The sequence below is a fragment of the Nilaparvata lugens genome, chromosome 5, assembly GCF_014356525.2.
Source record: "Nilaparvata lugens isolate BPH chromosome 5, ASM1435652v1, whole genome shotgun sequence".
NCBI classification, from domain to species: domain Eukaryota; kingdom Metazoa; phylum Arthropoda; class Insecta; order Hemiptera; family Delphacidae; genus Nilaparvata; species Nilaparvata lugens.
In genome coordinates this window covers 65,457,778-65,485,737 of record NC_052508.1, presented here as the reverse complement: position 1 = coordinate 65,485,737, position 27,960 = coordinate 65,457,778, and the positions used below count along the sequence as shown (strand labels likewise).

Here is a 27,960-nt window from a genome sequence, read left to right as displayed (position 1 = left end):
AATATAGTCTAAAAAGAGTGAAATTAACATAGAACACTGAAATACACTTATCGTATTTTAAACACACCAAGATAACTTGAAAAATGGAATATCTAATACATCTTTAGAATTGTTGTGAATTTCATCTATATATGTTGATTGATATTATGCCTAGGCCTATAAATTGTGTGTTAAGCCAGCACATATGTATTTATAACTCATTGTATTGCATATCCATACATTTCCACTATTAATCCCAAACTAAAGTTTTAAAACACTTAGTGCCGGTTGCACAAAAGCCGGTTAAATTTTAACCGTGATTAATTCCACTATTAAAATTTAACCGGCTTTTGTGCAACCGGGCCTAATGATGTGACAAATGCACTTACTATAAGCAGTCTGACTGCTAATAGTGAGTACATATTTATAGATAGAAATACAATATTTACTCTGTAATAGAAAATTCTGTAAAGGTTTCTAAACCGATCCAATTTTATTAATTGGGCGATTTTCTAACTCGGGAAAGCAGAACTCAGAGGATAGTAATAAATAGAAGTATAATTCAAGTATAATAATTAGAGAAACTGTGCTATTTTGAACGAAACCACTATTATTTTTTTTATGGAAATTGACTTCCATTAGGCAATTTATGAACTCAATTCATAGAATACTTCTCATTGCAATTTCCCATTTTAAAGTAAAGGAGAAGATTGACTAGTTAATCGCTTTCGACGATTTTTTATTCATCTCTTTGCTTTTCAGTCTGGAATTTCACAATAATTTATAGAATCAAATTAAAATGGCTTCCGCTCTCAACTTATTTTCCTAATAAACTGGAATTTCACAATAATTTATAGGATCAAATTAAAATGGCTTCCGCTCTCAACTTATTTTCCCAATAAAATGATTGGGAAGAGAAAATAATTTGAGAGAGTAAAATGGAAGAGATTGGCAAATGTACAGTCAAACTTCAAATTTTTAAATACAATAGAATATAATATCAAGTACCCACACAACACTGTGTTGTGATAAAATAAAAGAGTACTTATTATATTATATTGTAATTCAATACTTTCAGTAGCCCTGAAAATAAAAGTTACTATTCAATAATCTTGACAATATTGATAAATTTATAACAGCATGCACATCCTATCATGCTTGTTAATAAACACCTCACTCCGCATTAAGTTCACTATGATAATGAAACAATATGGTACCGGTATAGCATCTATGCAGGTCGTTCTTCATAAGCTGCGTACAGACTTATGCGCCACGAACACGTGCATTCATATGATATTAAGCTTATCATATCTGTATCTTTCTGTACACATACGAATTTTATCAGCTGATGAAAAGCAAAATTGCTGTTGGAGTAAAAGTCTGTTCGCAGCTTTATAAAGGTTCGTACAAATTCACGCGCCGCTAACACGAGCAATTCACTTTCAATCAGCTGATGTCAAGCTTTTTATATCTGTATCTAACCGTTTCTGTATAAATACAGATATGATAATCTGATGAGAAGTGAATTGCTCGTGTTCGCGGCGCTTAAATCTGTACGCACCTCAACACACCTCGAATCTACCAATCGACTGACGATAAATTTACAATATAATTCAATATTTACAAGACAGTCTTCCTGATCCTGAGAGTGTCAACATTCTGCTGAACTTCCAATCTACATTTGAAGAGATGTCAAATATCTCCTCCGCTCCTTGCGTCAAAATGAAACAGGATCAAACGACGCCAAGTGAAGATATTATTTTGATTAGTTGTGGAGTTCAGTTGGTTAGTTACTGGACTCCGGGAATTCTGACTCATGTGTCGTCAGAGTCTGATGGGACGTCAAGGGCGGTGTGTAGGGTGACTGATACGCCACGATTCACGCTGACCGCCGGGTAAAACACTCCGTAGAGGTCGTGGAAAGCAATCGGACCCTGTATCAATACAAAAAAAAGTGTTCACAAAATGATCAACTGTTTTTACAAATTATTAAAAGAACCATAACATTTAGGTGGGCCGTCCACTGGAACCCATTTCATCCGAACTAGCATCGGCCGAAAACTACCGAACGATCCCCCAACAAAGAAAGCTATAGATGCTCGTCCATTGCAACAGGTTCATACGTCCGTGCACGGCCGTCTCCGGCCGATCAAGTTTTCGATCCGAATTGAATGGGATTTTCCGGCTCCATCCGGACAAAGTCGAGCTGATGAGACAACATCATCCTAACTTCAAAATTGTTTCACAGTCTTGTCTGTTTTTGTTATTCTAACTTGTTCTGTTTTATAAAGTTTTAACTATGGACAATGTAAAGTTGATAAGTTTGGTTCAAGAGCATGCTCCATTGTAGGATATGCGAGACAAAAGATATTATCGTCGAGATATTCAAAGGAATCTGTGGACAAAGATTGCTGAACAAATAGAATCTGAAGGTAAGATTATTGTAATGAAACACTTATTAAAATGGGCTGCTTTTAAATTAATAAAACAAAATAAATCTTATTTTTAAGTTTTTTTAAGAATAAAGGGTGCTATAAGATTTATTTTGTTTTATTTATTGTAATGAATAACTAATTCAGTGAATATTTGTAAATTCAATTCTAAAATCTCAATATAATCATTGTTTATGAAAAATGTTGGTGGCTATGATAGTAGTTAATTCAATAATTGGCAACCAGCCAACTACTGAACTAGATTGACGTAAACGGTTCCAATGGACGACCATATTCGGCCGAATTAACGGCCGGCAGATTCGTCCGATCCAACAGCCGAACAGATCGGTTGAATACGGTTCCAGTGGACGGTTATACCCTAAATTACAGTACCATCAAAATTTGATGGTAACCCATCATATTTAATACTATAAAAAGTACCTACGGTGAGGCCCACAATCTCGAGGGATAGCAGCCCCATTGCTATCCGACAGTGGAGAAAGATAGCAGAAAAGTGTTGCCGATTCTCTGCCTTCTACAGAGGATACCAATTTATATAATATGTAAGCTTAATATTAACTGTAAATAAACAATTATATTTTATTCGTCTACTTTCAGTAAAAAGTATATTACTTCATCACATTTTATCATAATTCACTACATCAACAAAAATAATTATGAAACAATAAATGGAATAGAATAATGAATGAAAGCAGACAAAAAGTAGTCAATCGTTGTTTGAAAATATTACAACATATCTAACAGTTTGAACAATTGTTGACTTTTTCTGGTCAGTTATTGATAAATGAAACGTTATTCAAATGGCAATTATTTATTTGCATTTTCATTCGTTTACAATATTAATTACAACATGTGTAGAATTTCTGCATTGTCATCATATGAGTTTCAACATAATTATATAAATCACAAATTCATAAAATACATAATAGGACACTTAATAAGTTTAGTAACTATTATAAGGCTACACGTTTTTGAATCCAATCAATTTGGATCTAACTTATATTATACTCTTTTAAAATAGGCATGAGCTCTGAAGGATTAGGCCGACCCTCCTACTACTCACACACACAAGCGCAGTCTCGTTTTGTGTGTGTGGGTAAAGGGACGGTCTGTCTACCTGTATACCAGGTAGTATACATAGTATATCAATGGCGCAGGTAGGCCGGGCGTGTGTCCCTACGCGTGGGGGAGCGAGGGTCGGCTTAATATTTCAGCGCTCATGGCAGTCTGGACAGAGTTTAGTACCTTGTGTCTAGATAGGTTGGATCCGAGGGAAGAAAGCGGTCGAAAAAATAAAATAATAATCAAAAGTCATTAATCTAAAAACTCGCGAACCAAATAATATGATTTATTAGTCAAATACTAAAAAATATTCTTCTGAATTGAAATGTGGAATTTAAAACTTTAGTTTCGTTTGGAAGTTTGTTAAAGAATTTAACTACTCTATATATTCTATAGATATCATTATGAAGAAATATAATAATTTATTAAGGATACAGTATATTGTATGGTAACTGACCTGGGGTTCCTCATTGACATAGAAGCTGAGCTGATGCCTCTCCAAGTCCAACAGCACTCCGACCGTCGATCCCTGGTGGATTCCTCCCTCCGTCCTCTGATCATGCACGCTGTCATGCATGAACCACGAGCGCTGCTTGTCTATATACATGCTCCAGCCCTTGTCGTCTTTCCCTAAAACAAACAAACAAACTCTTCACAATTTCGAAATCTATATTGAAATTTAAGCTGCGTTTACACCAAAGTTATGAACAAAATTTTTATTTTTCCGTCCTTATAGATTCTATTAGATTGAACATAACTTATCATACACATGATAAACATATGTGTTTGTCAAACTAATAACAGCCCTTGTCGTCTTTCCCTACAACAATCAAACAAACTCTTCACAATTCGAAATCTATATTGAAATTTAAGCTGCGTTTACACCAACGTTATAAACGAAATGTTTATTTTACCGTCCTTATAGATTCTATTAGATTGAACATAACTTATCATACACATGATAAACATATGTGTTTGTCAAACTAATAACAGCCCTTGTCGTCTTTCCCTACAACAATCAAACAAACTCTTCACAATTTCGAAATCTATATTGAAATTTAAGCTGCGTTTACACCAACATTATAAACAAAATGTTTATTTTCCCGTCCTTATAGATTCTATTAGATTGAACATAACTTATCATACACATGATAAGCGTATGTGTTTGTCAAGCTCTGTTCAATCTAATAGAATCTATAAGGACGGAAAAATGAACAATTTGTTAATAACTTTGGTGTAAACGCAGCTTTATACTTCCATTTTGTGTGGTTTTACCTTCTCTCTTTTGTCAGAAATGAAATTTATTTAGGTCTACCGTGTTACTACTGTTGATGCAGATTGTTGTACATGATGAACTGAGGCAATATCGAGTACAAGGAGGAAACTATTGCAATATCGAACACCTGGGGAGTAATGTTTGTTGCTGTCTATGTTTGCCCATATGGCGGATTAACATACAGAGTGTTTAAAAAAGAACTCCCTAGTTTTAGGTGTAAATTAATGAAAAACTACATCAACAAGTACATACAATGAAAGAGAGAACCTTCAAGTTTTTTTTAACAACAGTACACTTCAACGTGGGATCCATTTGTTGCCCTGCACACGTCGATACGTGTCAAGTTCTCGCCATGTATTACCAACATATCAGCTGTAACTGTCCCAACCGCCGTGACGATTCTTTCCCGTAAATGATTTGTCTCGGATTTTTTCACTGTACATAACATTTTTTATGTGCCTCCAGAAGGAAAAGTCCAGAGGGGTTAAAAGCCGAGACCATTCTTTCACGTAAATGGTTTATGTCTCGGATTTTTTCACTGTACATAACATTTTTTATGTGCCTCCAGAAGAAAAAGTCCAGAGGGGTTAAGTCCGGGCTTCCAAAGCGATTGGGCCAGCTCAACCTATCCACCTTCCCGGAAAGCAAGTGTCGCGAGCCGCGCGCACTTGATTATTGTAATGAGGAGCGGCGCCATCTTGTTGGTGGGTCTGCAACTGCAGGGGGGCCAAACTTAGACAGTTGCTGAATCAAACACCACAAACTAGAATAGTCTATATCACTTTTTACAGATTCTATGACACATGAAAACTAGGGAGTTCTTTTTCAAAACCCGGTAAATCTGAGTGACCGGTGATCGGCAAAGTGAATATATAATTCACATGAGTTCCAATGGGACTACAGTATGTAGCGACTATATAGTCCCATTTGAAATTATTCTCACTTTAGCCGTCACGTTCACTAATACTAATATGTGGGACTTGCCCACACCAACTAAAAGCCATACTTTGTACTGATATGTGTGAATTGGCGTTTACCAAGCATCTGATCCTTGGAGACCTCGAGCCGAGCGACGCCGAAGCTGGGATCGGTGTCTGCGTCGAAGCGGTCAATGGAGAACTCCCAGTAGTGGATGCCGCGTGAGAAGCCGACGCTGGCCAACGCCACACGATGCTCGTAGCCTTCACACGTCACACTCACGTTGTCCTCGGAGAAGCACAGTTCGGGGCCACCCGCCAAGCACGGGTCGAATGTGAACCAAGCAACTGCCCAAAAACAACCAAGAAAATGATCAAGTATGCAAAAAACAGTTCGCAAAATATTCAAACAGATTCAAGTAATACGCAGTATTGAGATACCGTAACGTATGTAAAAGAGATTCCAGTTTGTAAAATATTCAAAGTGATTCGTCTTAGAGATTTAGAGAGATAATTTTTGCATTTTGGGCTTATATATCTATACTATAATATAATAAAATATATTACATATCTATAATATAATAAAAGGAAGAATCATTCAAGAATGACGCATCATCACGTCTGAACTATAGTGAGGTCCATGTTATAATGGCAGTGGAGAAAGATAGCAGAACAACGTTACCGATCCTCTGTCTTGTCAATGCCTTCTATAGACGGTAGCTGATACAGGTTTATTGATGTACTATTAACTGATCATTCTCGTTTAAAATAATCAATTAGATTTTATTAAGCAAAAAATTATATTTTTAAATTATTTCATAATGAATTTTTCTATAGACGGTAGCTGATACAGGTTTATTGATGTAATATTAACTGTTCATTCTCGTTTAAAATAATCAATTGGATTTTATCAAGCAAGAAATTATATTTTTAAATTATTTCATAATGAATTTACATAATTAAGATGAAATATTTTAATCAATTATTAATTCTACATTGTTGAAAGACGATCTGGCAACAGAGCAAAGCGAGAAAGAGACGGCGCTATCCGCTTTGTTGAATGATAGACAAGAATAGCAATACCATTGCTAAACAAACACTGCCATTATAACGTGGACCTCACTATAGAGGATCAACTACTGAGGCCTCCTAGATCTGCCTGTTTCTCGACTTTCTCCTTTGGGAATATCTGCAAAAAAATCGCTAAAATACCTTCACACTAATGATGAGCTAAAGCTCAATATCTAAGATGAAATATCCCGCAAGAGTGTGTTTGACCACATTGGATGCGTGTATATGTGCAAGTGCACGCTTGTTTATGCATGCCTAAGCGTGCAGATTAGGAACAAAATCTGGAAGGAACAATAGGAACACTCACATTTGCACTTGCTGGTTGCGTTCAGTGTGAGCAGCTACATGCAAGTCACAACGTGTTTCAATGGCACTTTACAAATTTTTTTTTCGGCCCATGCATGATCTGACGTGCACTTGCACATAACGCATTCAATGTGATCACACTCCAAAGTTAGTTCTTCTACTAACGTTGATCACACTCTATATAAGGTTGAAAAATTACAGTGCAGTGCTAAAAAAGTCAGCAAACAATATAGAGAAATTGTTCGAAAGTTTACCGATAATTGTGAGAAAAGTTGAGTGTATTGCAGTTATTTTATTTATCTTTTTTCTTATTTATTATAATTGACAATCGAACTTGAAATATAAGAAATAGACAACGTCCAAAACTTCTTATCAACCAATTTTCAAAATAAATGTTCAAATGAGGATTATGTCACACTTTTCACTTCTTCAATAATTTCCACTTTAAACCAAAAAACACATTTTCAGTTTCGAATTTAGAAGATTAATATGGAAGATCAATAAATCATCAAACAAAAATAAAAATATTTGAAAATAATATCAAATTTCACTTGGAACTTTCAACCAATTAATTTTTTTATAATTAAGTACCTATATGGATAGAAATGTTCTTATATAATGGGAAATCAATCGATTAATAATATTTTATTGCCATGAAACACAAAGAGTTGCTACAACGTCAAAGAAATGAGTAAAATAAAATACAACATTCAAAAAGGAATCAATACATAAAAATAGAAAGTAGTAATTATTGGATGTACATCGATAGACCAATTATTTCCAGTGAACTCTTATCTATAGATAACTTTACAAAACTTTTCAAACTTTTCCATATTAGATGATAAATAAATCACCAAACAAAAATAAAAATATTTGAAAATAATATCAAATTTCACTTGAAAATTTCAATCGATTAATTTTTTTATAATTAAGTACCTATATGGATAGAAATGATCTTATATAATGAGAAATCAATCGATTAATAATATTTTATTGCCATGAAACACAAAGAGTTGTTATCATAATAAACTGGTTTATTGAGATTTCATATATAGTGGGGGCCACATCTTCTTAGATCAGGAAATAATCAACCAATATTGCATTAATAGTTTGTAAATAATTTTTGCTTATAAGCTTTTTGTAATAATGTCTATATTTTGAATAAACTCCTCTGGTCGTGTTGTACCCTCGACCAGAGAAATATTATTATTATTGAGATTGAATAGGCTCACCTTCGGCAGTTTGGAGTCCAATAAGTTCACTGTACTCGCCCTCACCAGTGCTATTGAACGCCTTTACCCTTGCGTTGTACATAGAGTTGAAATGGAGACCATCAACAGTGCAAATAGTTTCCTTTCCGCAATACACCTCCTGCAAAATGGGTAAGAAATAAACTTCAAGGCTTTCCATTTTATCATCATGAGATTGATTTCTGTGGAGCTGCAACATAAAAATTATAGATTTCTTTATTGAAAATGGAATCAATGTTTTTATACAGGAGTGCCCTCTTCGAGCACATGGAGGCACTCCCCTAATTTTAGAGAAATTCCGCTTCCCGCCCCCATAAAGAACCCAAAAAATGTCAACGGTAATCATTTTAAAACACTGCTGAGCTTTTTTGAGACAAGATTTCATTTTGAATTTCTCAGTTGCAGTTTGCGTTCTGACTCATTTCATTTTTCAAGGAGGCAGTTTGAGTTCAAACCCCTCTTGTGGGCACCTCTACTGCAATACTGAGAGAGAAATGAATATTCACTCCAAGTTTCCTATAAAATATACTCTTAAAAATGCATATTTTATACTGAAGAGGCGAGGGGCCAACTGGTCGAATAAAACTGAACAATATCAAAGAGCACTGTAATATTTTATTCAAAAATATAATACAGATCTGTTGAATGCATATTGATGTTGTGGAATTCTTCCGTAATTGGAACACACCGATTGTATTGTGAATTCCACTTTCATTATTTTACTTAAAAATCATTACTTTTAATAAATAATTTGAATTGACATACCGTACATACAATCAACGTTTCTCAATTATACAGATTATAAGTGTTTTAAGTGTAATTTATGTTATTACTGTACTTATGTATTATACGTTTAGTTTCACATTATTCTTATTCATGTACAGTGCTATTTTGTTTTTGTACCACTATGGGACTCATTAGACTCAGTGGGAATTGTTAAATTGTATGAATGAATAATAATTATAGTTGAAAATGAGGTACTATCATTGTAAATATTGATGTAGTTACATAGTTTGCATATTTTAAATATTGAACATTATTGAATGTTTGATTCAACATGTGTAAAGCATTATCAATTATTGGGTTGTATAGGACATACAAGGACCTATTATTTCATTCCAACTTATTCAGAAATACAACATAGATAAATTGAAATTTTAATATTTTTTAATCTGAGCAAAGGTGAAATTATTTTTTAAAATAGAATGCTTCTTAATTGGTGTGGTGTGTAACTACTAGGCACTTACAAGTTGTATATAAATACAAGTATAGTAAAATTGCTTTAAATTATCTTGGTTTCATTTTGTTCTCTAATTTTATATGTTATTGATGTAAGGGTTTTTTTCGATAACTTATTCTAGATTATATTTCTTTGACGATGTTCAATTTATTGTTTATTATATTGTTCTGTATGATATACTGTGTTGAATAAATGGATAACTTATCATATAAATTACCTGAGTGCTATATTTTTTATCAAGACTGATCATCAAGAATTGGTGATTAGGCATCCTCATTCAAAACAGAAAGGAGAGATAATCTAGAACCTACAACAGTTCACGGCTGAATAGCTGCTTCGAGTATATGCTGGCATGTAGGTTGAAACTAATTTGTGTTTAATGGGCAGGCTGGCATGTCTCAAAGGCAATAGATGGTTGAATATGCAAGCAGCTCGTCGGATTGCATCCGATTACAAATTAACAATTCAATGAACAATGTATGACTTTACACTGATTGCATTGTAGTTGTAGGGATATTGCATGACTGAATGGAGCCTAGCGCCAGAGATGACAGAAATAATGATCTAGTTTTATTTACTCTATGGTAGCGCTAAAGCTACCAAGTAATAATAATGAATAAAAATGAAGAATAAAAAGCAATAATGAATGAAAGCAGCTAGATTTTCTTGAATCTAGAGAGTTCTAATATCATGGAATGTCAGTTCACAGTTGTAATGTCACATTTCAAGAAGCGTCAACTCAAACCATGCGTTCTTTACAACATCCAAATTACTCATGAAATAAAAGGCAATAATGAATGAAAACAGTTAGAATGAAAGTGTTATTGTGCATTACATTACATTACAAATTACTGATGACATTTCATCATTGAACATCTTTTAAATACAAGGATTTGGCTGTTCATATTTCATTCATTGAATAAAAATCAAAGCTTGGAGAATTTTCAATTTCAGCTGTACAATTTGGGAGATTTGCCACTTGAAAATTACATGAATACTAAAACAATAGTGAGGTCCACGTTATAATGGCAGTGGATAAAGATAGGAGAAAAACGTTGCCGATCCTCTGTCTTGTCAATGCCTTCTATAGACAGTAGTTGATACAGGTTTTTTTATGTAATATTAACTGTTCATTCTTGTTTAAAATAATCAATTAATTTTATTAAGCAAGAAATAATATTTTTCAATAATTTAATAATGAATTTTCATAATTAAGATGGAATATTTTGTTAATTAATTATTATTTCTACATTGTTAAAAGACGATCTGGCAACAGAGCAGAGCGAGAAAGAGATGGCGCTATCCGCTTTGTTGACTGATAGACAAGGATAGCAATACAATTGCTAATCAAACACTGCCATTATAACTTGGACCTCACTATATATAGTTGTGTTTATGTAAAAATGTTTAAAAAGTGTAGGCTAATAGTTATTTCTATATAATAATCAAATTAATTAATATAAAATATATATAATTTCGAATTTCCCAAGATTACTCAAATATTCACATTGTATGGTTAGGAAGTAAATTATTGAACTACCCTTTTATCGCCTGTTACTATTCCGGAAGATTTGATAAATTTACAGTCTTCTGGATAAAAATATGGAAGACATCTACAGTTCCTTTGATTTTGAATCTAATATGGAAATTATCAAATTATGTGATTATCAAATTAAAAGTTATAAAGTTATTAGAGTTCTTTATTAAAGTTATACGTTAATTATCACATTATGGAATTATCAAATTAAAAGTTATACTAATTAACTTGAGTAGGTATTTCTCGATTTCCAATAATTTTACAATTCCTGTGCGTATCAACAAATATTTATTTATAATCACCGCTCTACTCAAATTGCTATTCCAGTTGATACATTTTTTTATTATTATACCAGAAATATTAGTTGAATAGTCAGATTATATAATAAGAATATGATTCACACATACTTAATATTGCCAAATTCTACAGTTTTTTTTTTTGTACAGGACCATGGTTTCGTGACCACACAGGTGACATTTTCAAGCTGACTGACAATATATGAATTTGACAATATATGAATTTGACAATATAGGCCTATGTGTGTTTTTATTTCATTATGGAACGGTTCTACAGCATCGACAGTGACTCGAATTTTTAAGAACATGATTATTTTCCATCCATATCAATTTATTGCTGATCGCTGATGAATGGATGAAAAAATATAGAAACAGAAAATCGAGTTATGTCAAGTGATTTGATGTAGCTGATGGTTCCATTCAACAAATCAACTGCATTCGGCAAATTTGATTCCATATCAATGGAAATGAGGATTTTTTGATTCGATAATAAGCTACTGATCGGGATGAAATTAATTCAAAATCACGAGGATGAAAATAAAATAAAGAAGTACAAGGTGTTACAAGGAAAAGAGAGTACAATAATAATTAAAAGTAGGCTTAGGCAAGTGTCAGTTATAAATAAAAATTAGAAATCTTTACTACACACAGATGGATAGTCTAGTAGGGGGATTCCAAAATATGTTTTATATTGTACCGTATTTCATATTCGTGTATTATGTTTTTTGGAAATAAATTGAAATTGAAAATAAATTGAAATTAATTTAAGTACCCTTTTAAAATTGTTCAATCACGACATGTTTTGGCTATATAATGCTATTATCAATTCATAATGACTTCAAAACAAGTGTCAGTTAATATGGTATGAGCCAGAATCATCAATAGAAGGTACTCAAACACTTGTCGTATGCATATGTGACATGACTCTTGATATTGTAACCCAGCATCATTGAGTGAAGCCGTTCTGTATTTAACCAGTGGACTGGCAGTGATTCATAGGGCTTGAGGCGTTGATAAATAGCTTAATTTACAAACTGGAGACAGCAGAGCAGAGGGTGATGTGTTGTAAGGGAAATAATGTAATCCAATCCGGGGCTATCTCAACCCTCCCTTGCCGATGGGCGAACCAACCCCTTCCTCCGGATATATTTTATCTCGTCCGAGGGTAGATAATCTGACAGCTTGAAGGTTGTATGCATTTCTTATCGTATTTCGAAAACAGTTAACTGATGCAAACTGTCTATGAAATCCGATGCTCAAGAGTGAGACCAATAGGCACCATCTACGTTTAAACGGAAATTGATATGCTGATCTAATGATCAGCTGTTCGTTTAAACCCGGAATTGAACACATAGATAAAATTCTCTTAAGCTGCGTTTACACCAAAGCTATTAAAAAATGTTTATTTTTCCGTCCTTATAGATTCTATTAGATGAACGGAACTTGACAGACACATATGCACATCATGTGTATGATAAGTTATGTTCAATCTAATAGAATCTATAAGGACGGAGAAATAAACATTTTGTTAATAACTTTGGTGTAAACGCAGCTTTAGATAGGCCCGAATTTCAAATTTTGTGTTTCTTTATAATTGAAATTAAATGAAAATATTCTTCACTACTCTGAAGCCCAGAACACTTTATAATATTCTCCTCTGTTTCATTTTAACATTCGAATAGGGAGAAAATATTGAAATCGTGTACAAAGCGGAAAACGTTCTTTTACTTGAAGCTTATGGAACTTAAAAGTCTATCTCCTAAACGGAAGTAGTATTTTTGATGAATAAAATTTCAACTTGAGAGAACACACTACAAATTGGCCATTCATTTTATTACATTGCTTTGCCGGCTCACTTTGCCGGTACCAGAGAATCGACTTCAAATCTAACGACTCGTTATTAATTTGTTTAATTAGAAAACTGAATTTTAGTGAATAAATTGACAAATCCTTATTACCCCTTCCAAATGAGGTCACTGGATGAAAAAACTGTTGAACTAATTATTTTTGAGTAGTATATATATTAAGGAATCTAGAATACTATTATTATGTATTCTACAATTTATTTTAGTATTTTAATGTATTTCTATAAGTTATTTCATGTATTTTAGATATATCTTACTATACACTGATACTTTAAGTCGTAACCCTCAAATCTTCCCCTTATTGTTATAGTTCTTCATTGGAATTCATCATCATCATCAACATCATCATCTTCTTCTTCTCTTTCATGCTTATTATCATCTCTCCATCACCATTTCATGATTATTCTCACCCTCTTTTTCACTTATCTCCACTTTTCAATATCAATTAAAACTTTTTACAAGTAGGTAGTCTACAGATGGAAATTACTGAAATATTACTGATATATTGCATTTATTGCATATTATGGATATTACTGATATATTGCATTTATTCAAATGAAAATGAATTAATAATTGTTATTGAACAAAAATTCAAATTAAATGCTGTAAATCACCCCGAAGATTTCTGCTACTGCAAATATTGACAACAGGGTTAACATCTAGATGGAAATTCATTACGGTACCGTACATTTTTTAATAGTAGCGCTCATCGAATTTTCATCTAGCTGTTGTGAATATTTGCAATAGCATAAGTCTTCGGAGTGATTCACAGCATTTAATTTGGATTTTCGTTCAATAATAATAATTTCTCAATAAGTATTGAGAAATGTACATTTCATGTACTTTTTTCTGACTTTAGATTACTGATTCTAACCTTATCTTGGACTTTGCCACCTATAAATTTGGAAGAAAAATAGCACAAGGACTACCTTATTATTTTATCTGCCAATGTTATTTTGCATTGTGAATAAAAATAATGATAAAAATAAAATAAATAAATAAAATTTTAAATGAATTCTTGACACTAAAATAACGACTTGCAGACTATTTATTAGTTGTGAAAAATATAAAATATTTACTTACTGACTGAAACATGATTCCGAATCGCATGGGATTCATTTTCAACAGTGATGATATTTTTAAAAAATATGAATTGTATTTGAATCTTCTTGTTATATTTGGGGTTTGTATTTTCACTTCCTTAAGCCGTGTTCACATTGAACAAATGTTCGACATACATATTCCGCCAAAATGTTTGTTGAGGAGCTCAGGGACAAACATTTTAAAAAGTTTGGACAATCATTTTTTGTCAAACAAAAATTACTGTTTTTCTAAACATTTTCAGATTAATTGACAGCTGTAAAACATAAAACCTGTTCTTCCCACTTACAAAATATATTGTTTGGTGATGCGTCCACACTGGCCAACATTGTTTGTCAAACATAATAAAATTTGCCCAAACTTTTTCTACAAACATGTTTGTCGAACATTTCTTCAGTGTGGACACGGCTTAACACTCACTCCTCTCTCACTTTTCACTCAGGAAACTGTACTGTTTTTAGCCCTACACTGGTTCGTGCGATAGACTAAAAATTTTACCCCCTTCCGGGTCTTAAGGGAACATATTTGGAGTTTTATCTGTTGTTTCCATTGTAAAATTGTTAATAAATACATAATTCTAGATTCTTTGATTCCAATATACAGCAGCTTTCAGCTGTTATCAAACATGCTCCAATTTTGATTGAATCAGAGCGCTTAATTACATAATTCTAGATTCCTTGATTCCAATCGATTGCAGCTCTCACCTGTTATCAAACATGCTCCAATTTTGATTGAATCAGAGCGCTTGTCAAAATTCCTCATCCAACAGTATAACAGTAATTGTTTGTAGCAAACTTATTATAACTCACCCTGAATTCTCCGCCACTACCGTCATCCAGTTCAAGCACGTAACCCTCGACGTATGAAGTGGGCGGCGGTTGCCAGGCAACGGTAACACTGTTGTTCTCCGCACTACACTCCTCTGGTATGATAGACGGCGAAGTCGGCGCTACAAATCACACAAATACAATATTTAATTGTTGCAAAGAAAATAGAAATATTATCACATTTCTCATCCTTTACTCTTATAAAGAGAGTTCATTATGTCAATGTGCACAGAGTGGGGTTGAATTGTGGGAATGAAATAAATAAAATACGCGGTTCTATTTATTTACATTGCAATATGAGGGCACTAGGGAGAAATACTTTTCTCTTGACACAACCAAAAATTACAATTCTAATATATTAATGTTTCTCAATGAAGTGTGGTCTACAGACTAAACACAATTGACGAACTTGAAACCGTGTCAACGGCATACATTATTTATATATCATTCAAGTGCACAATAACCTACTAAACACTCTGTAAACGATTGGGCATTGTGACCCTGGCTAGTATATGTACATTTTCAGCGATTGTGGTTTTTATTGAAGTGAATGAAAAATATTTTATTAAAAAACATGAATCTCATGAACTTGACACTAGGAAGAAGTTCGATTTGGTAAAACCCGTAATAAGATTGTACAAATCCTACAAGAGCTATAGATATCAACAGTTCGTACTTTTACGATAATAAATTACGGCAATAAATTGCCCTCCGTAATTAGAAACCTTCTTAAAGATGTTTAAGAAAAAGGTGAAGGATATATTAAGAACTGCGGTGTTCTATACCTTAGAGGAATACCTCTAAGGTAACTAAGGTTACCTACTCTAGAACATGGTACGCCATAGTGGAGTAGGTCAATTTCCACACAGAAAAAACTAAACAAGTAGAGGACACATTATAAGAAATTTTTGTAACTAACTATTGTATGTAATATTGTAATTTATCTAATACAGTATTTTGTGTAATTGATGTTGTAGTTTTAGTTTTTTTTTTGGGAAATAAACATTTATTTATTTACCTTTACAGCGAATTTGAGACCATATAAAGAGTCAATTTGTAATCTAGTCTTGATATGCCAATGTTCTTCTGTGTTATGCTGTTTTCATGTTATCTGATGTTTGTTTTATTCTATCTTATGCCGAGATCCATGTATATTTATATATTTGTTGATCAATAAAAACTTTTCTATTCTAAATATATATATTCTTATCCTTTTTTGATTGTAATGAGAGATTTAATTGTATTCTATTGTGAGTGGATGAAATGAAATGAAATGTGACATTCATTTCATTCAAACTGTCGGCACGTTGAACAGGAAGCAATAATGTTATTTCTACATATTTCTGACAGATTGAAGCGATTCTTATCATCGAGGAACTATGGAAAATTACAATCTTATTCTTGAAATTCATCTTTATCATTTTTAATAATACTTAATACAATTTTTCAGTCACCACCTTCAAGTATATCTTTGTTATTATGAATAATGGAGAAGCACTGGTACTTAATATTCAATATAGTAATAAAAGAAGTTAATAAAAACAATATAAAAACCTCGTAGTACCATTTATTATTAAAAACTTTGAAATATTTCAACAGTTTTTGATAAAATTGTTTAATAATAAAGGGTACTACAAGGTTTTTATATTGTTTTTATTAATTTGTACAAAAGTAACCCATGTAAGTGAAGTGTTTTTAATAGAAGAAGCTACATTATGTAGATAAATAGGTACAAGTATAATAGATAAAAAGAGAAAATAATATAGGAGATAATTAGCTATTAACCCATATTCATCCATTGTTAATAGGTTGCCATCTTCATCTATTACGTAAAGATTATCAGTTTTACTAGATGTAGATGTAAAAATAATTAAGGACAGAAGGACTGAAAATTTTGTGAAGTGAACAACTACAAGACTTGACCTATTTCGGATGTGTAACCTTATCTAAATTTGGAAGAGGAATAGTACAAGGTTACCATATTTTTTCTCTCCCTATCATTTTGATAATGTACTTATTGTATGAATCAATAAAGAATAAAGAATCAATCAAAAGATTTTTGTTTTTGATGAAGGAATGAATGTACATAGAATATTCAAAATGTTCAAAGTTAGACAGTTTAAATTCAGTGCAATCTAAGTTCTGTAGAGGGAGGGAGAGGGAAAAGAACTATACTGAGGGAGATACAGCTGAGTAACAATTAGAACTAAGATGGCTAATTTGCAAGCAAATTGAAAGGTACCGTTCCTGAATACAACAAATCATTAGACTTCAGAACTTCTCCGTTTTTCTTCTGACAACAAAACAATCCGCGAAGATGCCGTAACTGACAAAGCTGCTCAAACTTTAGAGATTTCTGCTACGGTGGTTTATGGAAAGTACTGTTCACACAAGAGTTCGCTACATTTAATTTTCTTTACGTTACCCTATTAAAGCACCTAGCCCGACTTGGCTCAAAGTTTCTCTTTGTAAAGCAAGAGGCTAAACTGAACCTTCAAACATGCCTGAGGCTGTATTTCCTCAAAGAGAATGGCAAGATTTCAACTTACAATAGCACAATTAAGCCTGGATCAAAGCATTCAACTCGGAGAATATATTACAGCCAACGTCTACAATGAAACAATATGCATTAATTTTATTTATGGAATTACATTTTATTGTAAGCGGTCAACATCTATGGCTAAACAATGCAATTTGAATGGATTAAGAAAATTAGTAGAATTGATGGTGATGTTGTTTATCTCTCCATAGTAAGAAAACAGAGATTATCTTTCAAGATATTGTCAGGTTAAGAATGTTTCTGTATCCTCATTCCTCAGTACAGCTGATCTGATGATGCGTTGGTAAACGTGAAACCATGGTACTGTTTTAAAGTTTTTAATAAATATTATAAAGTGAAATTTGACAATATCTTTGTTTTCTTATTGATTAAGAAAATCCTTAATTTATCAATAGCGACTGATTGCTGGTTTAAAGAGAGAAAGTAAATGGGTGTGAAACAGGCGAAACAAATAGATCAATCAATCTCTAAGATGAATAAAAAGAGTGAAGCAATTGAAAAAAAAATCATATAGGAGGTTTATGGAAATATGGTGCATTAAAGGAATATTAATACATATATCCGATATGGAGATATGACACAGAACTAGTAGTACCGTAATATTAATAATAAAATAAATAAATAAATGATTATTTCCAAAAAAACTAGAACTACTACATCAATTACAGAAAATAATAGATAGTTTACAATTACATACAATAGTTAGTTTCAGAAATTTCTTATAATGTGTCTTCTACATGCTAAGTGTTTTCTGTGTGGAAATTGGCCTACTCCACTATGGCGTACCATGTTCTAGAGTAGGTTTGCTAGAGTAGGTATTAATATTTTATAAGTTATATTATATGTATAAGTATATTATGTTATTAGATTTATATAATGATAAGAAAAGGTTGATATTTATTGAGCTATAAGAAAAAACTGAATTGGCGAGGGAAATATATTCATGAAATATTGCTAATACTCGTCATTTCAATAAATCACATAAACACTAATTTCTAAAGCGGAAGTTGCAAAACAGTGAAAATTGCCCTGAACAGGAAGAAACGTTTCACTAAGCTAACAAAATGGATAAATACTATTTATCAAGAGTGGAAAGAAAGATCCTCCTGATTTCCCTAGACATTTCATTTGCATTTAAAAGACTTTCCAACGGATTACGCTAATTTTTCAGACCGTTCATGCTTTGTGAAAGGCGCAAGGAACTTGAGACGAGTTCAGATAGGCTATGCTCGATCTCCTCTCAGGAGTGCTTTAGCATACTGAATACATTTTAGAAATATTTTTCTTTTCTCAAGCTTTGATAGGCTATCACACCTTTGGATAACACTTCCTTGGAAATGTGATGTTATTGTTGGTATGTATTCGCAAAGAACTTGTTGAACTCCAGCCTCAATTAGATGATGCCATAACAGCAAACTTGAGATGGCTTCTGATATTATTGGACAAAGGATTAGCGCAGATTTTATGGAACAATGCGTCATCACAGAAACAGCTCTGTAAGAGCTGACTGCTGGTATCATGCTTTACGATCTGAAATAAAACTCTTGAGGCCCTAAATCAGTGCAGAGCAGAGCATCCCCGCGAGGCATTTTGATAACAAAAGTCACTTGCTCGCTTCCACTAGAAATTTTATCGCAATTTCAGGGCGGATATTTCTCGTCCATAAATTTCAACAATCAACTTGATTACTGGCTAGGTTAACCTTTTACGAGTGTTCCTTTTTGTCGTAAATAATCGTTTATGTAGAAGTTTTTCTATTCGATATGATCAGTCTATTAAGCTTATTTTTCAACTTGAATGCACATCATAAAAGTTTGAACTATCGGGCAATCATGCATCTACATATTAGGCTACGTAGAACAAGTGCTGTTTGATGATCGAAGATTTTTTATTGATTGAAATTTCATATTTTTATTACATGTATATCAAAAATGTGAAATTCATTGGTATAGTAACATATTTACAGAAGAAGGGTTTTTATGATGTAGGCTAGAAGATAATATTTTTAAAGCAGAATTTAAAATTTTAGCTATTTAAGAGAATTCAGTGATAGTAACTGCAATACAATTTTTTTTCAACATAAGTATAGGGCCTATTGAAACTTACTTTTAAACAGATACTGTTTCTAAAACTTACAATAGGCTAATTATTTCTCTCTGTATATATGAAATAACTTGAACTATAGTGAGGTCCACGTTATAATGGCAGTGGAGAAAGATAAGAGAACAACGTTGCCGAACCTCTCTCTTGTCAATGCCTTCTATAGACGATACCAGATACAGGTTTATTGATGTAATATTAACTATTCGTTTTTGTTTAAAATAATAAATGACATATTATATCAAGCAATAGAATATATTTTTTATTAATTTCATAATGAATTCACATATCTAAGATGAAATATTTTGTTAATTAATAATTATTAATTGTACATTGTTAAAAGACTATCTGGCAACAGAGCAAAGCGAGAAAGAGATAGCGCCATCCGCTTTGTTGAAAGACAAGGATAGCAATACCATTGCTAATCGAACACTGGCATTATAACGTGAACCTCACTATAGGCTGACTTGAATCTAATAAATTACAAGCAATATTTTTGATAGAACAGAATCGAAAAAGTGTTAGTAATATGCCAGTAAACTAACAGTATAAATAAATTATGCCATTCTAGTTACTACTTAGTATTGTAACAAATTGTGAATAATTCTCCTGTAGGTTTAATCTAGAATTAGCCCTTATTTTGGAACAAGAAATATCAAATAATTTTCATTTATACTTGAGGAACATTTCACAACCAAACAGAAAAAATACAATTGGATAAAAATAAAATAAATCATTTAGAGTTCCTTAGCTGAGCTATAGTGCATATAAACACAGTAGACTGCACTAAGTTTTGATTGATGCTTCATCAAATTCATTCCAAGGCACAAATTTTCAAATTATAATCGAATGTTCATAAATCATAAATTGAAATTCAAATTTAAGTAAACAGTTATAAGGATAGCTCACTGGAGAGTAAAATATGATAAAGAAAAAAATTATGATTCACCAGAAATTCGCTTAGTGAAATTGGAATCCCAATTCCACAAACAACCCCATAACTTTGTTGGGAACTTTTAGGTGAAAGTTCAATAATCCACCGCTCACTTTATTGTTCTGTTTTTTCACAAGCAGAGAGAACCAGAAATAGAACACACTGTTATAGAATTGTTCCTCGGTAACGGTATATGCTAGGCCACGATCTTGAGATATTGGAAAGTTTGTATAATCGATTTTCCAAATAGCCTTGTTTACTTGCGGTCTTTTCCAATAATTCCCAGACTTTGCCCAGAGTATTTCTATCATAACTGGTATTTTTATCAAGGTCAACAATATTGTACGGGAAGGTCTACTGGAATTTTTTTTTTGTTATTCCTGAACAAGCCTGTATTTATGTGTGTCTTTGAAATGAATCTGATCTTGATTTTATTTTATTATTCATATACAATAATTATATTATTGTAGGTAACAACAACTACAGCATGAATATCGATAAGCGCAGAACTTATGCTATAGTGAGGTCCACGTTATAATGGCAGTATTTTATTAACTTTTGTGTTGCTATCCTTGTCTATCATTCGACAAAACACATACCACTATCGTTCTCTAGCTCCACAACGTTGCCAAATCCATTTTTAACAATGTGTGAATATAATTAATCAAGGCAGACAAACGACAACGCTGTCTCCTATCTTTATCTACTGCCATTATAACGTGGACCTCACTATATTTTAGTCACAATATGAAAAATTTATTTGACTTTTGCAAACAATGTGAATATTATATACAATCATTTCAATCTGAATTTTAATTTTAATAAGAACATTAGGATATAATAATTTATCATTGGCATATTCATAAATTGTGCATTGTTGCATTCTGTCTATTTGTATTGAAACTTTTGGCAAATAAATTTGATTTAATTTGAACTAGACCGGGATAGTTTTATCCAATAATCTGCACCAACACTGAACTTTAAAACAACTACACTAATGATGCAAATGACAAGATAGTTAATAATATTCTACATTATGTTCATCAAATCATATAAAAGAAGACATGTAATTACAACAACTATTTATAAAAAGCAAATTGATTAAATTACAACAACTATTTATAAAAAGCAAATTGATTAAATTACAACAGCTATTTATAAAAAGCAAATTGATTAAATTACAACAACTATTTATAAAAAGTAAATTGATTAAATTACAACAACTATTTATAAAAAGCAAATTGATTAAATTACAACTATTTATAAAAAGAAAATTAATTAAATTCCGAAAGCATTAAAAAAATTATTAAATATTAATCAAAACTACAAAACAAAGCTGAGGACATCGGTGGAATTATTTGGGATAGCTACTACAAACATTCACTACTTTTAAGATCATGCAAGGGATGATAGATTTGAATTTATTTAAATTTTGATCAGGGTCATACCTGCTGGTAATCTTTCCTTCCCATCCTCAGCAGCTGAACAAAGGGAAAATGAAATTCACATGAGCAATGTATCCAAATAGTGTATCCATAATAAATTATGATTATAGTGTATCCAAATAATGTATCAATATATTATGATTTTGATGAATGTTGTTTATTTTTCAGATGTAATGTATTCCGTTTAGATTCTATAATAAGATCAATAATCACTACCTATAATTAATATATCTGATATTGACTTTTTATTTACTGAACCAGTATATTAACTAATCATCATATCATTGAGTCACCATGTATAAACCGAATAGCTTTAGTTAATATAGCATGAATAACAATTGAATACGGTACACGTTTCACAAATCACGAAATTCTTTGATGGCTGTGCCAAAACGTTAAGGGCCGGTTTCCGAGCTCGGGATTTAGCTAAGTCCTAGACTTTAAACAGCTGGAGTCAGAAAATTGGTTTTCCAAAACAGGGCGTAGTCACAGTCATTGTCATAGTCACGTTTAAATTAAATTTCGAAAAACTAGAAAATTGAACACAAAATAAGATAAAGAGAAAATAGTGTAAAGTTTCAGCTATTTTGAATTATTTAGGAATGTCTCATTTCGTCAAGGAAAACCGTTTCCAATTATTATAGAAATGAGAAAATTAAAACTATAACTACTGTTATAAAAGCTGCGACTACGCCCCGTTTTGGAAAGCCAATTTTCTGACTCCAGCTGTTCAAAGTCTAGGACTTAGCTAAATCCCGAGCTCGGAAACCGGCCCTAGATTTATTATAATTTACATTTCTCTTATGTATCTTGTATTTTGGCGAAATAAATATTCTATTCTATTCAAAGTTTCCTCTCAGCTATCACAAATCCTAGTCCCATAATAACGGCTAATATTGGTGTTCATTGAGTCCACAACCTACCCTAAGCAGCTTATTCTGACAAAATTTCTGGTATTCATGTCTTCTGTCAAAATAGGTGTTTTCTATCGTCTGTGATTGGAGAAGGGTGAAAACATTGTGGAGCTTCAAGGTTCAAATAATAATAATATCGAGTGACCTGGCTGGCTCAGGTCTGGTGTCAGAGTTTTCAGGTCGCAACTGATCAATTTTAGGGCCTCTGACATGACCTAACGACTGATTAAGATATAGCTTAAAAGATGAGTGTTGAAAATAATCGATGTATTCAAATGGGTCAAAACATACCGCTTCACAATGTGAGACACTATGGTGACATTAGTTAACATTGCATTATTTAACAATTCAATACTTGCATCATTTTCAACACTCTCAAGCTTGGTGCTATCAGAGATGACAGGAATAAATCTTTTAATCTTATAATCTATAGTTTTCTTTATTCTACAGATGGAAATTACTGAGATATTGTAATTATTCAAATGCTAATGAATTAATTACTATTAAACGAAAATCCAAATTAAATGCTGTAATTCACCCCGAAGACTTCTGCTACTGCAAATATTGACAACAGGGTAAACAGCTAGATGGAAATTCGATGAGCGCTACTATTCAAAAATAATAATAAAAAATATTCTGACAAATAATCTTTGAATAGTAGTGCTCATCGAATTTCCATCTAGCTGTTTACCCTGTTGTCAATATTTTCAGTAGCAGAAGTCTTCGGGGTGAATTACAGCATCTAATTTGGATTTTCTAATTAAGCAATAGCAGTAAGAGTTCCTAATGAGAAATTCACTGTTCAATTTTTCAAGTAGTAATTTAGGATGGAAAAAATTAGCTCATTAGTCTTTAGACTAGATGGCTATAGTATTGACCAATAGAAAAAATTTGGATTTTCGTTTAATAGTAATTAAGTTTTCTTTATTCTATGGTGCTATCTTCACTCCACTATGTTCTCAACCGAATACAAATTTCGTATAACTGGGATCCAAGTTGTATCAGTTGGTATAAGCTTCATGAAATAAGATGTGGTACTGTATTTCAAGTTTTATCAACGTTAGAATTTGAATGTTTTCTTAAGGGATGTTAGTAGCTCGTGCAGAGTTTGAGTACAGTGGATGTAGTTTTCCAACGTATTAGCTTTCTACATCACTCACCAACAATAAGCCAAAATCACCACCCACCAAAGGTAAAATTAGGATTGAGTTTGAACTTGAATTTGTTGTACTCACGTTTCATTTGAATAAAGTTGAGCTGATCGATGGCTCTGGCGACTGATTTCTCGTCTAGTGTGAGGTCGCACTGACAGGACACACGAGGCGTTGCCGTCACGTCTTTGTGCCACGTTATATCCACGTTGGCCACTCGGTTTATCAACATTGAACCGATCTGAAAAGAATTCAAGAGATGAGAAAGTTATGAGATATTCAGGAGAGGATGAGAAATGGGAAATGGTTTTTTAAGTAGAAAAATCTGATGAATACCGCAGTTTTATCGACATTATAATTGACTGCATGTCCAGTCTAGTTATACACACATTGATTTTTAAATGTACAATTTTTTACTGTCCTTATAATGATGTGTTCATGTTTGCCAAGTTTCGTTCAATCTGGATGATATCATATAGACGGCAATAAATCGAACGTCCAAAATAGATGTGTGTAACTGGTTTAAACCTATCATGTTACTTGAAACATCAAAATAGTGTTTAATACATCACAGTTCGGAATGGATCAATAAACCATTATCTGTAAGACATACTTTGTAACTATACAGATTTCCTGTACTTTATACAGATAACTAACTATATGAATTTCTTCTGTGCTTTTAGCAAATACCATAGGATAGACAATCTAATCTCTTCTAATCTTGATTGTTTATTCTTTGCTAAAACTGTATTATAAATTAATGGAATATCGTCGTCGTCGTCTCATTCTACTTCATTTCCTACTTCCCCATTTCTTAATTCTACTGCCATTGGTGTCGTCCTTTGTGCAACGTCCAATGAGCGATGATAGCAAGTAGTTCAATATGTGACGGTAAACACATGTTCAGAATGGGAGACTATAGTCCGTACAAAATTACTTCTGACTTGGAGGAATATGCGGCGTAGAGAAATGGAGGGAGATCAGTCAATTACAGTGATTAATAGAGTCATAGATAGAAGCGCAGTTGCCAATTTGTCTGTCGTCTGACTGGTTTTAGACAGGAAACTTCGCATGTGTAGCATGAGCACATGAACAGTCACTAGAAGTTGGAGAACGCTGACCGCTTCAAAACGGCAACATCGCGCCTCTGTATCCCTCCCGCTATGTATGCTTTCTCTGCTGCGCATGTCCATCCCAAGTAAGAAGTAATTTTGTACGGAGTATAATCTCAATCATGAATCATCTCATATAATTGAGATGACGCCATACAATCAGTGACAGTAACGACCATTTTTCAGTATTGCTTGATCAATTTTGCTTCAGATTATCTATGAGGGAGATAATCGAGCTTTAAAAGAGAAATGGATTAACCTCAATGCATTCTGAGGCAGATCATTAAATCACGCAATATCGACGCTATTTTTTGTGTTTTCCTTATTCTCCAAGGTTTAAGAACAAGTGAAATATGAAAGTTTTTACTTTATTCATTTATTTATTTATTTCAATGACAATTACAAATCGTAATTGTAATAAATATAATATGATTGGGAGAAGACAACAGGCATAGCCCAAAACTGTCTTCTCCCAAATTTTTACAAACATAAGTTTCAAAAAATAATAAGGTTAAGATTTCACTTTCACTTCAAAAAGTCCAATTTCCACTTCAAAACTAATGACTAAACTAAAAATTTTGAATTTTGATATTTAAAAACTGATTAAAAACAAAAATATTTCACTCAAATCTCTACAAATTGGAAATTTTTTTGAACAATGCTTAGCAACTGATTACTTGTTTATGGGAGTTGGTAGGTACTGATTCCATTATTATCATCAACATATCGTATTGCGGGTCTACACTTGAGACTACCTATTTACAGCTTGCGCCCTGTAATAAAACTCTTCACCAGAGTTACCGTCGCTTATTGGACTACTTTACCTCTCATCGCTCATTGGACTCGACCTTCTATTCCCATGAATGAAATAATAATAAATTATATTTCCATTAATAAAACAAGCAATAAAATATACAAACAAGCAATCTAATCAATAAAATGTAGATAATATTCAAATATACAATTTATGAAATTTAGTAGAATTATAAATAAATTGCATTTTTTCGGAAATTAACATACCGGTACTCAACTATGGGAAACAAATGTACTAGAGCAGGTGTAGTAGTACATTAAATTTAGAGTGGGGGAGCAAATACATTGGGTAAGTGAGCTCACATATTCGAAAATATGGTTTCTATAATATTATTATGTCTTCCAGTTGTTGTGATCCAGTTTTCAACGGCGCATTTAAATTGTCTTGAGTTTTATATTATTTTTATGTGCACAGGAAGTAAATTGTGGAGTTTTGGTGCTAGGTGGTTGAAGTGTCGTTGGTATGTTGCCTTCCTAACCACGTTCGTGATAAGAATTTCTTGTGTTGTGACAGTGGTTTCTGTTTTGAAAGCTTTCTGGGTTTTTGTGTAGTCTGCAAATAATTCTAGGGAGTAGAGTTGTCTTGCGTCCATCACACCAAACTCATTGTAGAGCTGGTCTGACGGATAACGAGGTGGCTTCTACTTGATTATTTTGATTATTCACTTAGATCTACGCACAGGTTTTACCTTGTAGACTACTCCTTAAACATAGATGAACTCCTTCCTCAAACATAGATGATGTTTGCATGTTATATTTTGTTAATATGTATCAAACTTGTATTGTGTGTGAAATTAATAAATTGAATTGAATTAGTTTTTGCACTTCTATAAGGAGGTCGAGGTGAACGTAGTTTGTTCTTCTCCATCCTACAATTCCCTAGGTAAGCAAAGACTGAACTAAGGAATAGTTATGAATGATACTATATTTTGATATAATAAAACTATGAATGAAATTGGTTGTTACCTGTAGGAAAGCAGCCGAGTCAGTCTCTTTGAGTGCCTCGATGCAGAACTGAATGAGCGAAGTGGTGTGCTGGAGCTTGCAAGTGCACATGGAGACCTGGTCCTTGAGCACTCTCACCTTCATGTCCTTGTCTTGACGAATGTATTCGATCAGCTGTTGGCGACGCTGCTCTATCGCCTGGATTAGAGCGTCACACTGGTTGCTCACCACCTCCTCGAACTCCGAACAATTTTCCTGCAAATCATACAAAATTATCCTATAAGCCTGGTTTTCACTAGTAGAGTTAGTGGTCGAGTTACTGGCATACTAACTCTTCTTTACTTACTTGGTCGAGTAACTGATTTCACTACAATTGAGAATAATAATAAAGTGTGTTGTCTAGTAAACAGAACTAACATTAAAATGTCAATACTTTTTAATAAACTGAAATACTTAAACACTTATTAACACTTCAATAATAAACTAACACTTTTTAATAAATTAATACTTTAATATTAATATTTCAAGTTATTTATTCAATATATTATCTATGCCTATTAAAAAATTATGCAATGCATAAAACTTATTTGTTTTATTCGTATCGAATGTTATAGTATCAAAATTTGTATTTTAATTGTTTTGATTAATAAACTTTGATTTGATTTTACTTTTTAATAAATAACAATACTTCTAAAACTCGATAGCCTACGGCACGACTCTACTCTACTAGCTCGAGACTGTATACATTAGCATAGTAGTGGTAGAGTAGAGTGAGAAGCGGTGGTGGGGGAAGGCAAGTGGTAGAA

General features: G+C 32.7%; 1 protein-coding gene across 1 annotated transcript; it reads right to left on the bottom strand.

Annotated features, from left to right (window-relative positions):
* Positions 1-20: 20 nt before the first annotated feature.
* LOC111043657 (E3 ubiquitin-protein ligase TRIM9) lies at positions 21-27,475 on the bottom strand (the record flags this gene model as incomplete). The annotated part of the gene is made up of 8 exons (XM_039429050.1): positions 21-1,913; positions 3,952-4,124; positions 5,808-6,035; positions 8,297-8,435; positions 15,163-15,302; positions 22,223-22,255; positions 24,369-24,525; positions 27,176-27,475. Coding segments are annotated over 8 exons (1,290 nt in total), but the record flags the coding sequence as incomplete, so codon positions are not given.
* Between the last annotated feature and the right edge of the window lie 485 nt (positions 27,476-27,960).